Here is a 14970-nt window from a genome sequence, read left to right as displayed (position 1 = left end):
GTCAAGCTGCCTTACTGTATGAAGTACTTTTGGGTCAAAATGAAGCCATGGGAATTAGGTGGCAAAGAAAGAAGCACCAGAGGTTTCATTTCACAGAGGAGAAGTGCATGTGATCTGCAGGTTCTCGGCCCCCGAAGAGGCACACTGGTCACATTTGGAAAGAATTCACATTGTGCTCAAAACTGAAACAACACATGGTGGCAGTTTATAGTCACCCACAAAGTGAGGATGCAACAGCAAGGGGGGGTGGAGGGAGCAGCCAAAAGCTCAGACCGAGGAGTTACTGGAATATGGGAAGGGAGATGTGGCCGAGGGGGGATGCCAAAAACACGACACATGAAAACAAACAGAGAACACAAGCTCCTAGACTCATTCCAGCTCAGAGGTACTCCAGGAAAGCTACCCAATAAGGAGACTGCTTTCATTTTACTTTTGAGTCTCTGGGAAAAAAAAAAAAAAAGCCTCAGAACCAATATTTTGGAAACAAAGACTACTAAATATTGAGAGCAAAAAAAAAAAAAAAAGAAAAAAGAAAAAGAAAAACCCGAGAGAAAAAAAGGGGGAGATGGAAATCTAGAGAAATGTAAGCTCATCTAAATTAAAAAAAACAAAAGTCATCCCATCAAAATATTGTCAGTTTCACAAAGGTAAGGACAGAAACCCTAATCTTAGCTTCAGCAGTTAGGTAAATCATTCTTGAACCTTTCCAATGTGAAGTCGCATTTTCAGAAAACGTTAGTGCTGAGAAGGACAGTGTTTATCTATGCCTATGAAAATTAAAAAAAAAAAAAAAGTGCATGAGGAGCAACCCTCAGAGCCAAAGGGAGCTTTCCTCCCAGGAAGTGTTTTAACTCAGGGAAATGAAATGCATGGTTCGGACAGGCAGGGTAAGGCTCACTGAGGACACGGAGGGGCTGAGGCTTACATGCTGTTCCCTGAAATTAGAGCAGTAGCTCCACAGGCTGCGAGCGGTCGTGCTCTGCCGGACACGTGCTGCCCAGGGATGCAGGGTGAAGACCGCTGCCCTGGGGGAGAGTCATGTGAAAGCATATGCAGCACAGCATCAAGCACCACTTCCCTTTATCTCCTGCTTCCCGGGTGGCGTGGGGTGGGCTGAGGATCTACAGGACAGCAGTGCTGGTGGTCACAGTTTCAAAAGTATAGAAAAACTAGCTCACACTTGTTATTATCATTTAAAAAAAAAAATCTTCCCTTCCCTGATGGAGAGGTTAGGTGGTAAGATATAAAAAATCAGCATTAGTAACTAACCACTAGTCTAGCACAAGATGCTTTTTACTTTGGGAAAGTAACTCATTTAAAGGATGGGCAAGACTCAAAGAAAGAAAGAGCTATAAGGCTTTATTTAAAAAATAATAATTTTAAAACTCCAGCCAGTGGAGTTTACTGGGACAATAGGCATAGAGCTTTTAAAGGCCAGTAAATAAGGGTTGGCCAGTGGTTACCAGGAACCAAGGGGGCAGAGCCAGATAAGATGTCTCCTCTCTATGTTTAGAAATGATCTCTCAACAGAAAAACTGGTAATCAAAAAAGAAAAGCTATTTCACTACTAGGATAAATGATAATGCCCCAATTCTAAGGAATGCGGGATCCTCCAGGGTTGATTTGTTAAAAAATTAGGCATTTAGGAAAAATCATGTTTTTTAAAGGGTCAAAAAGAAGGCTAAGAATGACTGTATTTATTTCCTACAAGAGGAACAAGTGAAGCCAAACAACGTTCCTACTAATCAGGTGAAAGATTCCAAGTGGAGAAACTCCCTTCTGTAACTACCTCCCCTTGCCAATGCCTCAAAGTCAAACAAAAAGTAAAAAAAAAAAAAAAAAAAAAAATCGCACAGGGACTTTTGAAAGTCAAGTTCAGTTGGCAAAAGATGCCCTGACATTTCAGTTCTGCCTGGATTGAAAGGCAAAGCAATCTAGTTCAGGCCTGAGAGGGAGGGTGTCAAGTGTGGGGAGCGCAGGAGCTGGAATGTGTAGGAGGCCAGTGCACTGGGCCGGGGCTGGGAGCTGCTCAGCTAGAGAACGGACGGGGTTACTTGCCTGTTTGAATAATCTCATCTCCATTTATGACCTGTAATTTAACACAGCGGAGATATCACTTGCAACAGTAACTAGGCAGCTGCTTGCTTCTCCTAGGAGGAAGCCCTGCTCTTTCTCCATCTGAGTCACATGGAGAGATCCTGGGGGTGAGAAGAGGCACAGCCCCTGGTCTGATGTTTAAGAAACGGTCCCTCAGTCCCATCACCAGGATCCCCAGGGCGGTGCTGCAAGGTCCAGGGCAGGGTCACCAGTGGAGTGCTTATCCTCTCCCAGTGACTCTAGCAGATGAAGAGGCTGAGTTCTGGGACCAGCTTTGTCTGCAGGGGCCCAGGGCCACTGAGAGAGATGCGAACTGGTGCACCGGGCACCTGGCCCGTCCTGTTTTGGGAACTGTTGGGTTCAACTCTGCTATAAGGAAAGGAACTGCATTCATTTCAGAAACATTTTTTACTCCCAGTGGCACCAACGAAGATGTCAGGGACACAAAAGTAAGGGTTACCTCACTGGGAGGCTTTCACCCCCAAACATGTCCCCTTTCTGTTAAATGATGCCAGAAGGACTGCTCTCCTCCATCAAACACTGAAGACGTAAGATTAATCCTTTCAAAGCAAAGACTCTGATATAAAAAATCATTTGTTACAAAGGACACCAAAGGATTTTCATGGTCTTCTGCTAGAATAAGATTTTAATGTATCGATGGGACAACAGCTGGAATGGGGAAATTGTCCTTTTAAGGAGATTATAATTTTTTTAAAAACTTGTTTTAGTATTTATCTTCTGTGCTGTGCAATGGTGCAGAGGCTTTCAAAATGTGGTCTAATGGATTCTCCCAGTGTTCCTGAGGGATCTGCAGTGAGCCTCCGGTAGAAAATCTATTACATGGTAATGCCTGTGTTTGAATAGGTGGCCTTGTTGCTGAGTGGTCAGCAGCAGCAGCAGCTGCAAAGGGACGAGTGGGAAGTGCCTCTGGCTCCACTAAAACAGTCCACAGAATCCAACCATTTGAAAACCACTGCCTTGAGGTATAGACCCAAACTATAACCTAGTTGAGCCGGACCACATGTCTGACCCCCAGAGGGGCTTTGAGGATAACATTTCTCCCATCCCAGAAAGGTGACGCCCTCCTGCTAAGTGACAGAAGGTCCATACTTTCCAGAGCTTTGGGGCCTGTTAAAGCTGACTCCCTTCCTTGCTTTTACCTTCTATTCCTAGGACCCCTGCTTCACACCCAGTCATCTTAGCCTTGATGTCACAGCGGGGATGGGGTGGGGGGTAGAAATCTGTAGAGCTAACCACGAGGCTGTCTGGGCAGCATCCGACAAAGCGGAACGCATGTATGCTTGGTGCCATGGCTATGACACCCCCGAGGTCCCTCTGCTTAAGACTGACGTGGTTTAAACCAGCTGATGTTATTCAAATCAACTGCATTGTCTCACTAGAACCAAAATCTCTTCTGGTGGAGTCAGTGATAGGACTCTCCCTGCTTTATGCTGTCATACTGAAAATCCCAAAGGGAACACACATCAACACTAGTTCTCTTAATGCAATGGCCTTCTTTATCCAGGCTGTTTCTCTTAAGCCTCTTGCGATGAAATTCTATAGCACTGCCTATCGAGATGGCCTTGGCTCTGCTACCCTTCCCTCTCCTACTTTGGGGACATCCAGTAAGGTTTTATTTATTTATTTATGTCTTTTTAGGGCCGCACCCGCAGCATATGGCGGTTCCCAGGCTAGGGGCTGAATCAGAGCTGTAGCTGCTGGCCTACCCCACAGCAACGCCGGATCCTTAAACCAATGAGCAAGGCCAGGGATTGAACCTGCGTCCTCATGGATGCTAGTTGGGTTCATTTCTGCTGAACCACGACGGGAACTCCAGAAAGGTTTTAAAAAAAGGACCAAGTAAGAACTTTCTTCTGATTCTTAGGAGGTCTAAAAACCCAGAAACTACAGAAATCAAGGGTCCGAAACATTCTGGGAACCGTGCTGGCGAGAGAGCATCACAACTCACGCCTGACCTCCAGTCTCGGGTGTGTAAGGGAGAATAAGGGCCATGACACGTTCTTCCTGTGGCTGTGCTTTCAGCCTCACTCCCACTTCCTTTGAAAAATAAACTCCAGCCCGCATTAGCCCTGCCAGGAAACTAGACTGGGGGTAGAGGGCGTGCAGAGGAGTGAAGACCGGGGCTTGACCACAGACTGACCACTGGAGAGAAGAAGGCAGGACATAGAGTCCTTGCTCCCATTTTTACATCACAGCTTAGGGAAATGAAATGGTCTTTAAGGGTGAGAGGTGCAAGCCAGGCTGGGCAGTCTTCAGGGAAGTGACACTTTCAGTGGCCAGACCAGCCACATCCAAACTGCACCTGCCTTTTGTTACGTGTATCACACTAAGAATACAACCATGTTTTGCACTGATAAAGTGAAGAGGAATTAGAAACATTTCCTGCCTCCTGGGTTTTGCTCTGATCACTGCTATGTCCCTGTGAGGTGCTCCTGGCAGCTGTCATGCTATTGGTGTCACAGGTAGAAGCTACAGTGAGCAGAGGCCCAGCTGTGAGTCCATCGACCGAAAGAGGCTCTTCGAAGCACAGCGTCAACGAAGAAGGGCAGCCAAGCGAATGCCAGGCACCAGCACCAAACCCTGAACCAACAGAGGGACAAGAAAGGGCACTTCTACAACCCTGTCTTTCCCTGCGTTTCTACCACTGCTTGGAGCTAGAGGCTGAGGGCACAGTGGACGTGACTGACAAGACCGTGAACGTCAGAGCCAAGCGATGGTCAGTGGAGGTCACAAGCCAGACACATGCAGTGTACTTTTCACAGATACCCCCTGGGAAACGCCCTCCTTTCCAGAAGGACAGAAGAAAACCCCATCATGCACTAGGCTGGGATCTGTCGAGCAACTGCACTAAGCAGGCTAAAACCTTGCTGGGTTAAGAGACTTGCCACTAGTAAAGGAAAGGGAAAGTCAGAGAGGTCACATGGAAGTTCTTTTCATCTTCGAAAGGTAATGCTGAGAACTTTCCAATGACCCATTTTTCATTATGTGCCTTGGCAACGGCAAGGAGTGGGAAGCCCGGAAATAAGTTGTCATAAACAAGTGCCTTCTATCAGATTAAGGACCTTCTTACCTGTGCATCAATTATTTTTTGCTTTGCATCAATAACTGCTTGCATCTCAGCGTGATCCTTCTTCAGCTCCTCTTCCACAGCCATTAGCCTAAAATGGGGCAAGAAGGAGAGACCACCATCTTCAAGGAGAGAGCTGGCTAATGAGAGGACAAGAAGGCCCCGCTCAGGACGGCTTCAGTACTGCCACTCCTTTCTTTTTTCTTTTCTTTTTTTTTTGTCTTTTTGCTATTTCTTGGGCTGCTCCCGAGGCATATGGAGGTTCCCAGGCTAGGGGTCGAATCGGAGCTGTAGCCACCGGCCTACGCCAGAGCCACAGCAACGCAGGATCCGAGCCGTGTCTGCAACCTACACCACAGCTCACGGCAACGCCGGATCGTTAACCCACTGAGCAAGGGCAGGGACCGAACCCGCAACCTCATGGTTCCTAGTCGGATTCGTTAACCACTGCGCCACGATGGGAACTCCATGCCACTCCTTTCTAATACCAGATCTGCAAACATGCTCGGTCTCCTTGCCTTGGGGAAGGCACCCAAAGTTGATTTCTCTACTGGGACTGGATCCCGTGCATTTGCATCTCCTCTGGAAGTGTCCCCATAGTCCTTATCTCCCGCTCTATCAGAGCCTTCCCTCAGCACTATTTATTTCATCTTCAAATAGGAGGCCAACCACAGCAAGCCAAACCCTCTCTTAATCTCATTACCTTGTGACAGCTGACCTTACTCTTCTTCTAAATAGCTAAGTTTCCTCAGAGTGAACTCTTTCTCATCCACCATTCACACTGCAACCTCCTGATGTTTCAGTCCAGAAAAGGCTCTCGGTAAGACTACTAAATTCTCCTGTGCTGCTTGAACAACGAACATTTTCTGTCTTTAATTTACTTGGCCTGCCTGCAGCATTTAACTACATGGAAGCACAGTGGTCAGGAGCGTGGCCTCTGGGGCTTGACTGCCTGGCCTCAGACCCCAGCTGCACCACCAAGTGACCTTGGGCAAGGGACTTAATGAATTTGTTGCCTGTTTGTTTGTAAAATGAGAATAATAATAATGCCTACCACAGAGGCAAATGGTTATTGACAGATCAAACACATTTTACTTGTAAAGTAATCAGAAGAGTGCCTGACCCAGAGTAAGTGCTATGTACTGTTTGGTAAAATTGTCCCCCCCCGCCCCCCTTAGAATCCCTTTGATGTCCTTGGCACTTGGTTCTCTGGCCCTAAGAATATCCAGTAAAACTTATTTCCACCTCTCTGGACTTATGGTGAAAAATTAGGCTGGCCACTGACATTGAATACCTAGTTTGGTTTATTTATTTATTTATTTATTTTTTGCTTTTTAGGGCTACACCCATGGTACATGGAGGTTCCCAGGCTAGGGGTCGAATTGGAGCTACAGCTGCCGGCCTACACCACAGCCACAGCAACTCGGGATCCAAGCTGCATCTGCGACTTACACTATAGCCCACGGCAACGCTGGACCCTTAACCCACTGAGTGAGGCCAAGGATTGAACCCACAACCTCGTGGTTACTAGGTGATTTGTTTCCGCTGTGACACAATGGGAAATCCAAGATTTTTAAAATTCCTTTTCCTCTAGGACCTCTCAAGTGGGTCATTAAGTTTTTATTTTTCTTTCTAATTGCTGCACCTAAAGAAAAATAAATATTTTCTTGTCTTTCCTTAAAGGAAGTGCACTAAGGTCTGGCATTTAGAAAATGTTAGAGACAGTCAACGATCACCTTGTAGGAAGTACCACAGATTTCAGGCAGTGCTGAGAATGGCCTTTGCTGCCACTGCCTCAGGATTCTCTGGGGGGTCGTCCCACCTCCCCGTACCCCCAGGGAGCCCCCATCCACCGCCAGGGGACCTCTGACCTGCTGATGATGCTCTTCATCTGGCTGTCCTTCTCCTCCTGCTGCCTGCGCAGCCGCTCCTCGCTGTCCTCCAGCCGGGCCTTGTACTCCAGCAGGAGCTTCTGCATCTGCTGCTCCTGCACCAGCAAGCGGCGCTCATACTCCTCCAGCCGCCGGCTGGACACACGCAGGCGCTCCTTCAGTTTAGTAATTTCCTGTTCATACTGGGGCAGAGAGGAAGAGGCGCCAAAGACAAGGAGAGAAAAACTGGAGTTACACTGGTTTTAGACTGTTTTTTTTCCCAGGGCTGCAGGTACACCATATGGAAGTTCCCAGGCTAGGAGCTGCATTGGAGCCACAGCAATGCGGGATCTGAGCCATGTCTGTGGACTACACCACCGGATCCTTAACCCACTGAGCGAGGCGAGGGATCGAACCTGCATCCTCATGGATACTAGTCGGGTTCGATTCCACTGAGCCAGGACAGGAACTCCAGCAATTTATTTTTTTATGAAAGAAGCCTTAGGCAATGTAGCTGGATGCTGTCTGAGCTGCCGTGCTATGTGCTGCTAACATTTTAAAAAAGTATCGGCAGGCAGAAATGGTAACGCAGCTCTGCCCTCCTCCTAAAATTACATTTTTACTCTTACATTGGCATTCCAAATCTCTATATGAATGTATCACTTTCCACATTAAACTACCAGTTGCTGCAAGTCACATCCAATCTCTGATGGTATCAAACAGGAGCAGGGAAAAAAATGTTCAAGCACTTGGAAGTCTGACAAGTCACTTAATATAAGCCAAAAGCCAGTTGTTAACAAGAAGAAAGATTTCTGCATCATCCCCTGTACTGTGGGATCTCTGATACGGCTCATCAGAATGCCATCGTTTCACCCTGCTAGAATCAGCCCTTTAGAGAGCAAGCTGTATTCCTATAATGTTAAGCAACTAAATCAATAAAGAGAATTTTATGGCAGGGTAGACTACTGCTGCTTTCTCTCCATCTACAAAAGTGTACAACATTCAAGTCACAAGCTCTAAGCAAAAGGCCTACATATCCCCTGGGGCTGATTAATGGGCTGATTGCCTCTTGGCCAATATATATATATATTTTTTTTCTTTTTTCTTTTTTTGCCACATCTACTGCATGTGCAAGTTCCAGGGCCAGGGATGGAACACTTGCTACAGCAGCAACCCAAGCTGCTGCAATGACAACACTAGATCCTTAACCCACTGCACCACAAGAGAACTTCTTAGCCCATTTTCATGATGTGGTTCATCTGTCCAATTTGGTTCTGCTTGTTGGAACACATATATCACTTCTCTTACTAAAGCTTTATATATAAATGTATACAAACTAAAGCTTTATTTAATAAATTCTTACCAAAGCGTTATATAATTCAATTGGTTACACACCCCTTTCTTCTAACTGAAGTTGCTATGGTAGAGTTTCAGTAATTGGAATGTCACATTTCTAGGTGAGATGCATTAAGCTTTCTTACAGATGGTCTACTTAAGTTCATTAGTAATTAATGATTAATCTACATCACAGCTGCACTGCAAAATGCAATGGATTTTCACATAATATCCCATTTAATTGATAATCAGAAAATTAGTTTTTGCTTATCCAGCGTCATGGTCCCAAACTATGCTTATTCATCCAGAAGGTCAAAGATGACAGTTCTTACAATAGTTTGAAGAGGCAGACTGCATCAATAAGCATGGTTTAGGGCCATATGGATAAGTAAACAGAAGCCAGTTGTCTGGCTGTTAATTAAACGAGACATTGCCACACATGATGTCAAGGTTCTTGTTTGATAATCCTTTTTTCTTTATGTCAACTTTCTTAATAAAACTGATGCAATAGACAGTTAGTGACTTTTTTTTTTCTTGGTTAATATCTTAAAAACATCATCTATAGAGTTACAAGTTCTTTATCCAGAGAAGGTTTAAAAAAAGACAAAATCACTACAAAGATACATAAGTTATAAAATCATTACGAAGATAAGGAAATCTAATCCAAGGGTAATTTTGACCTTGTTAGTTTATAGAAACACTAAATGTTCACCTAAAATGATGAGAAATAAATAGCAGAATATTCTTCAAATTAAAGCAACCCATATTTAAAAAAAAATTATAGCTAATCCCCTCACCCCAGCTTGATGGACATTTCCACATATTTTCACACAGACATTACTGAATTATTATACACAGACATGTACATAAGGGTTAACATAAGAGGAGGAGCTGAGGCTGGGGAGGTCCTCTTCTTGATTCGATGACCCTTTGGGTGGCTTATCACTGTGGGGGCAATAGGTCAATAAAGACAGACTAGGCTCTACCTTCTCAGCGTGCTTGGCCTCATCTTGATTTTGCTCACTTTCTTCCACATCCTCTTCATACTGTCCATTGTTCAGAACCCAGGCTGCTGTCCTTTCTACTGGGGACATTGTGGCAGAGTCCACGGGTGACTGAACCTGCATAAGAAATATTTATTAGCATCTCCCAAGAGAGCCCATCCACTAGTTATGATTCAAAAGAGAGCTATTCTTGGAAGACAGAACGTGATCCCTGTTTTCTGATAAATGCTCTCAGTTCTAAATAATATTTTATTACTGCCAGGGCTAGGCGGAGAGAATACCCATTTGTAAAATAATAAAATATTTGAAAATGCTGTAAATAGAACCTGCCTTTTTTTTTTTTTCCTCTCCAATGAGGGAAAGCCAAGGCCTTAAAATTGTTTATTAGTCTAGAGGTTTCATTAGATCACTACCTAATGAAATCACGACGATGACAGAATGAAAGAAAGAAAGCAGAACTTGATGGTTGATTGCTCAGATAAGGAAACATCTGTTTAACCACAAATGCCAAGGAACCAAGGAACTGATTAATGCTAAACAACTCACAAGGTACCCATTTATATATCAGAATGCCAAATTCTTAAATTTCCTATCAACCATTTGGGGAAAGAAAAAAAACTGATAGTGGTCATTTTTACAACACATTGATTTGCTGATGGGTTGGGATCACTCAGCAGTCTGCATTTTACCAAGAAAGTTCCTTGATGAATAAATACAGCGTCAAAACAATGAATAAACATAGATCAAAACAATAGATACCAACAAGTCTAAAGGAGAGTTCTACCAATTAGGCTACTTAGTAAACTGCCCTTTTCCAGTACAGATGTACAGCGATAAGAATTCTGGCCTTGGAGTTCCTGCTTTAACTCAACATCTCTGAAGTGCCAGGATGCAAGTTTGATCACTGTGCCACAGCTATGTCATAGGTTGCAACTGCGGCTCAACTTGGAGCTGATTCCTGGCCTGGGAACTCCATATGCTGTAGGGCGACCAAAAAAAAAAAAAAAAAAGACTTTTTTGGCTTTAATAGGCACATGAAAAGATGCCTATCACTGCTATTAGAGAAGTGCACATCAAAACTACAATGACGTAACTTCACACAAGTCAGAATGGTCATCATTAAAGTCTACAAATAACAAATGTTAGAGAGGGTGTGGGGAAAAGGAGGGAACCCTCCTACACTGCTGGTAGGAATGCAGACTGGTACAGCCATGATGGAAAACAGTATGGAGGTTTCTCAAAAAACTAAGAATAAAAGTACTATATGATCTGGCAATCCCACTCTTGGGCATATACCAGACAATACTCTAATCTGTAAAGATACATGCACCCCAATGTTCACTGCAGCACAATTTATAACAGCCAAGACAAGGAAACAACCTGTCATCAACAGTGGAAGGAATGAAGAAGATGGGTTATATACATACAATGGAAAAAAAAAAGCCATAAAAAAGAATGAAATAACACCATTTGCAGCAACATGGATGGACCTAGAGATCATCACACTAAGTGGAGTAAGTCAGAAAGAGAAAGACAAATACCACACGATATAACTTATATGTGGATTCTAAAATGCAACACAAACGAACTTATCTACAAAACAGAAAAAGACTCACAGACATAGAGAACAAACTTGTGATTGCCAAGGTGGTGGCATGGGGGGAGGTAAGGAGTTCGGGATTAACAGATGCATACTATTCCATACAGGATGGATAAACAACTCGGTCCAACCATACAGCACAGGGAACTATGTTCAATATCCTGTGATACTGAAAATTTGAAAAAGAATGTATATATAACTGAATCACTTTGTTGTACAGTAGAAATTAAAATAGCACTGTAAATCAACTGCATTTCAAGAAAATAAAAATAAAATGTTAAGAAAAAAAAAAAAAACGTGGCCTTGAGTAGCAACTGTGCCACTTACATTGCCACTTAATCTCTTAAATACTTTTTTCCAAACCTACTGAGTTGGGATACCACCACCGTCACTAACACCCCCACCCTGATCATCTCACAGGGAATTCTAAGGACTGAATAATATAACATATGTGACAGTTCTTTGGAAACTCCAGAGAACTACAGAGCTTAGACGGCATTACAGTACTTATGCTTTGAAAACTGGCACTAGACATAATAATTCATATTAGGCTACTGAATATTAGTGCTTTCTCCATAAACAATGCTGGAAGTAGACAACAAATTTTCTTTAGCCCTCCTGAGAGAGAGAAGACAGGCAGGACAAAGCATTTTATGTGAGTTAGTCTTTTTATAATTAAAATGAATTTCCATTTTGAGGATCAATACTCTAGCATCTCAGAATAGGAAAGGAATTTTCTTTCCCATGCAGAGCTATATACCTTAAGCATATTTATATCATTCTGGAAGAAAATCTGGCTAAACTCTAAATATGCAGATTTTTAAAAGAAGGTGTATTTTAAGGGGTAGTTAGAAAAACCAGATGAAAAAAATTGGTTGCAGAGACAAACAGGCTATTTGGAAGAGACTTTAAAAATATTCATACAGGGAGTTCCCGTCATGGCTCAGTGGTTAACAAAGCCGACTAGGAACCATGAGGTTGTAGATTCGATCCCTGGCCTCTCTCAGTGGGTTAAGGATCTGGCAATGCTGTGAGCTGTGGTATAGGTCGCAGGCATGGCTTGGATGCCACGTTGCTGTGGCTGTGGTGCAGGCCAGCAGCTGTAGCTCCAATTCGACCCCTAGCCTGGGAACTTTCATGTGTCCCAAGTGCAGCCCTAAAAAGCAAAAAAACCAAAACCAAAACCTAACAAACAAAAACATACAGAAGTAATATGAGGATATTTCCTAAAAGGTGTGAACAGAAGAATTTGGTTTGGCTGATTTACAAACAGATTATAGATATGTATCAATAAAAAATGGTTTCATGCCTGAGGCAAAACCCAGCAATTATGAATGAACTTTCAGAAATTCCTCCTTTGAAGCCATTTTCTCCACTGTGTCAAGAAACATGTCTTGGGGAGTTCCTGTTGTGGCTCAGTGGTTAATGAACCCAACTAGTATCCATGAGGATGCGGGTTCGATCCCTGGCTTTGCTCAGTGGATTAAGGTTGCTGCGGTGTAGGCTGCAGACATGACTTCAATGTGGCCTTACTGTGGCTGTGATGTAGGCCGGCAGCAACGGCTCTGATTAGACCCGTAGCGTGGGAACCTCCATATGCCATGGGTGTGGCCCTAAAAAAAAAAAAAGCCAAAAAAAACCAACCATGTCTTAAACGTCAGTACCCTCAGTTCTTAAACATCTACTTTCATCTCCACTGTGGTAGGTGTGTTTCCTATTATTTCGTTCACTTGTGTATCACTCTCATTATTTTTGTCATAACCATATTAGCACTGATATCCTATTTATTATCTCTTTAAAATAAACTTTCTCAGCAAATTCCTTATGCTAAGCAATATTTTCAGAAAAAAAAATATTTATAAACACACTTTACACTAATAGTTGATTTTTTCTAATATGTATTAAAATAATAAGATTAAGTAAATACCTTGCATACTTGAATGATTTTTAGTATCACACTTTGAGAACACTCATCTATGTGATATAGTACCATTTATATTAGAAAAGATGAGGAGTTCCTGCTGTGGCTCAGCAGAAATGAATCTGAAGAGTATCCATGGGGATACAAGTTTGATCTCTGGCCTCACTCAGTGGGTTAAGGATCCAGCGTTGCCCTGAGCTGAGGTGTAGGTCACAGATGTGGCTCAGATCTGGCGTTGCTGTGGCTGTGGTGTAGGCCGGTGGCTACAGCTCTGATTAGACCCTAGCCTGGGAACCTCCATATGCCGCAGGTGCGGCCCTAAAAAGACAAAATAAATAAATAAATAAATAAGATAATAATTACCTACTTCAAAAGTTACTATGAGAAACAAATTAGATAGCATGTAAAAACAGTTTGTAAACTACCAGGTACTTCACACACACACACACACACACACACACACACACACACACACACACACTCTCCCCCTACCAGATTTTGAAAGCAGAGAGCAATAAATTGCTTTAGTATTGGAAGAGAAAAATGGTTTAATGGGGGTTTAGGTTTTTATTTGATATATGTACACCTGAGAGGCAAAATGTTATAGTTCTGAGTCTTAAAAAATCAATAGGAAGCCTATACTTAAAGGAGTTAAATGTCTTTTCAACGAAGAATCTTACCACTTTACCACATAGGGCATAGGAAAGCTGCTTTTCTGTGAAACCCGGATTTTCTATTCAATTGCTGCTTGAGAAAAGTAGCTGCTAAAATGAGTAACTTCACCGTTTGGAATTTATAACTTCAAGGAAGCTATTCAATAGCTTTATGCTGTATAGTTAACAGAACGCTGCTTGAAAGAATTCTCTTTCCCGGTGATGTGTTACGAGTAACCATTTATTGAGTGCCAATATATGCATTACGATCTAACAGCACTCCTAAGAACATAGTAAGGAGAGATCTTAGCCCTGAAAAGCAAATTAAAAACAACTCCTTAGGTAATCTAGGCTTTAACTATTAAGTAAGAAGCCATAAAAACAAGAGTTGGTTTATTTCACTGGTGCTAGTGGGAGGACTTCAGAAGCACTAACAATGTCCAGTGATTTATGACAGCGTATACAATGGGAACTGGGCTTTCCAGTCTACTCCTATTTTCTGGGTGAAACTGTTTTTTTTACCACTGCCTAATGTAACCTGGCACTCTGCATGGCATATGTCAGGTAGTCAATAAGTTTCAAAAAAAATAAATCAGATTAATATAACTTTTCCTTGTATTTGTAATAAAAACTTTCTATAATTATAAAGAACATAAAAGTAATACTGGACAAATTAGAAATAACTTACGCTGGAAAGATACAGAGGTGATTTTTATTTCAAAAATTATCATTATTTTTTTCTTCTTTTTATGGCTATAACCATGCATATGGAAGTTCTCCAGCTAGGGGTTGAATTGGAGCTGCAGCTGCTGGCCTGCGCCATAGCCACAGCAACACTGGCTCCGAACCACATCTGTGACTAGGCTGTGGCTTGTGGCAACTCTGGATCCTTAACCCACTGAGCAAGGCCAGGGATTGAATCCGCATTCTTACAGACACAATGTCAGTAACCCGCTGAGTCACACAGGAACTCCCTCAAAATTATTTTTTATTGTATTATATGCTTCACATGAAAGCATAGTGTACTGTCTTTTACACTTAATTTACTGGTCGTATGAGTGCGTTTTTGCTAATTAGATTGTCAACCCTTGAAACATGGCACTATATATCAGAGTTTCGCGGGTTTTTTTTTTTTTTTTGAATGATAGTGACTATCTCATTGCACAATAGATGCTTAATAGAATATTATGTGTTTATTAATACTTTGGATTCTCTTTAGAATTCATTACCAAAGTATAATTCATTACTAAGAGAAGGATACCCTATGTTTTTCCTCTAATCCTTTGGAAGTACATCAAAGGCTTTTCTTTAGTGTTCCATCTCCTTTATAAGCAAAATTTATTATCTCTAGTTTATAGTCAAAGAAATTAAGAAAGGGAGTTGAGGGAGTTCCCGTCATGG

The 14970-nt window shown here is 42.6% G+C and overlaps 1 protein-coding gene across 6 annotated transcripts in view; it reads right to left on the bottom strand.

The window, feature by feature from the left end:
• RASAL2 (RAS protein activator like 2) overlaps positions 1 to 14970 on the bottom strand; it is a 388439-nt gene that overhangs the window by 5979 nt on the left and 367490 nt on the right. For 5 of the 6 annotated variants that reach the window (XM_047752626.1, XM_047752627.1, XM_047752624.1 and 2 more), the window contains 3 exons: positions 9378 to 9512; positions 7057 to 7259; positions 5189 to 5276 (listed from right to left, as the gene is read on the bottom strand). In XM_047752626.1, the coding sequence (XP_047608582.1) occupies positions 5189 to 5276; positions 7057 to 7259; positions 9378 to 9512 (426 nt within the window). Of the gene's footprint in view, positions 1 to 563; positions 2090 to 5188; positions 5277 to 7056; positions 7260 to 9377; positions 9513 to 14970 lie in introns of those variants that run through there. The other variant, XM_047752625.1, reaches the window with a different exon arrangement.

The sequence above is a fragment of the Phacochoerus africanus genome, chromosome 11 (genome assembly GCF_016906955.1).
Source record: "Phacochoerus africanus isolate WHEZ1 chromosome 11, ROS_Pafr_v1, whole genome shotgun sequence".
NCBI lineage: Eukaryota > Metazoa > Chordata > Mammalia > Artiodactyla > Suidae > Phacochoerus > Phacochoerus africanus.
The sequence above is the reverse complement of the archived record's forward strand: the minus strand, read 5'-3'. Positions and strand labels throughout refer to the sequence as shown.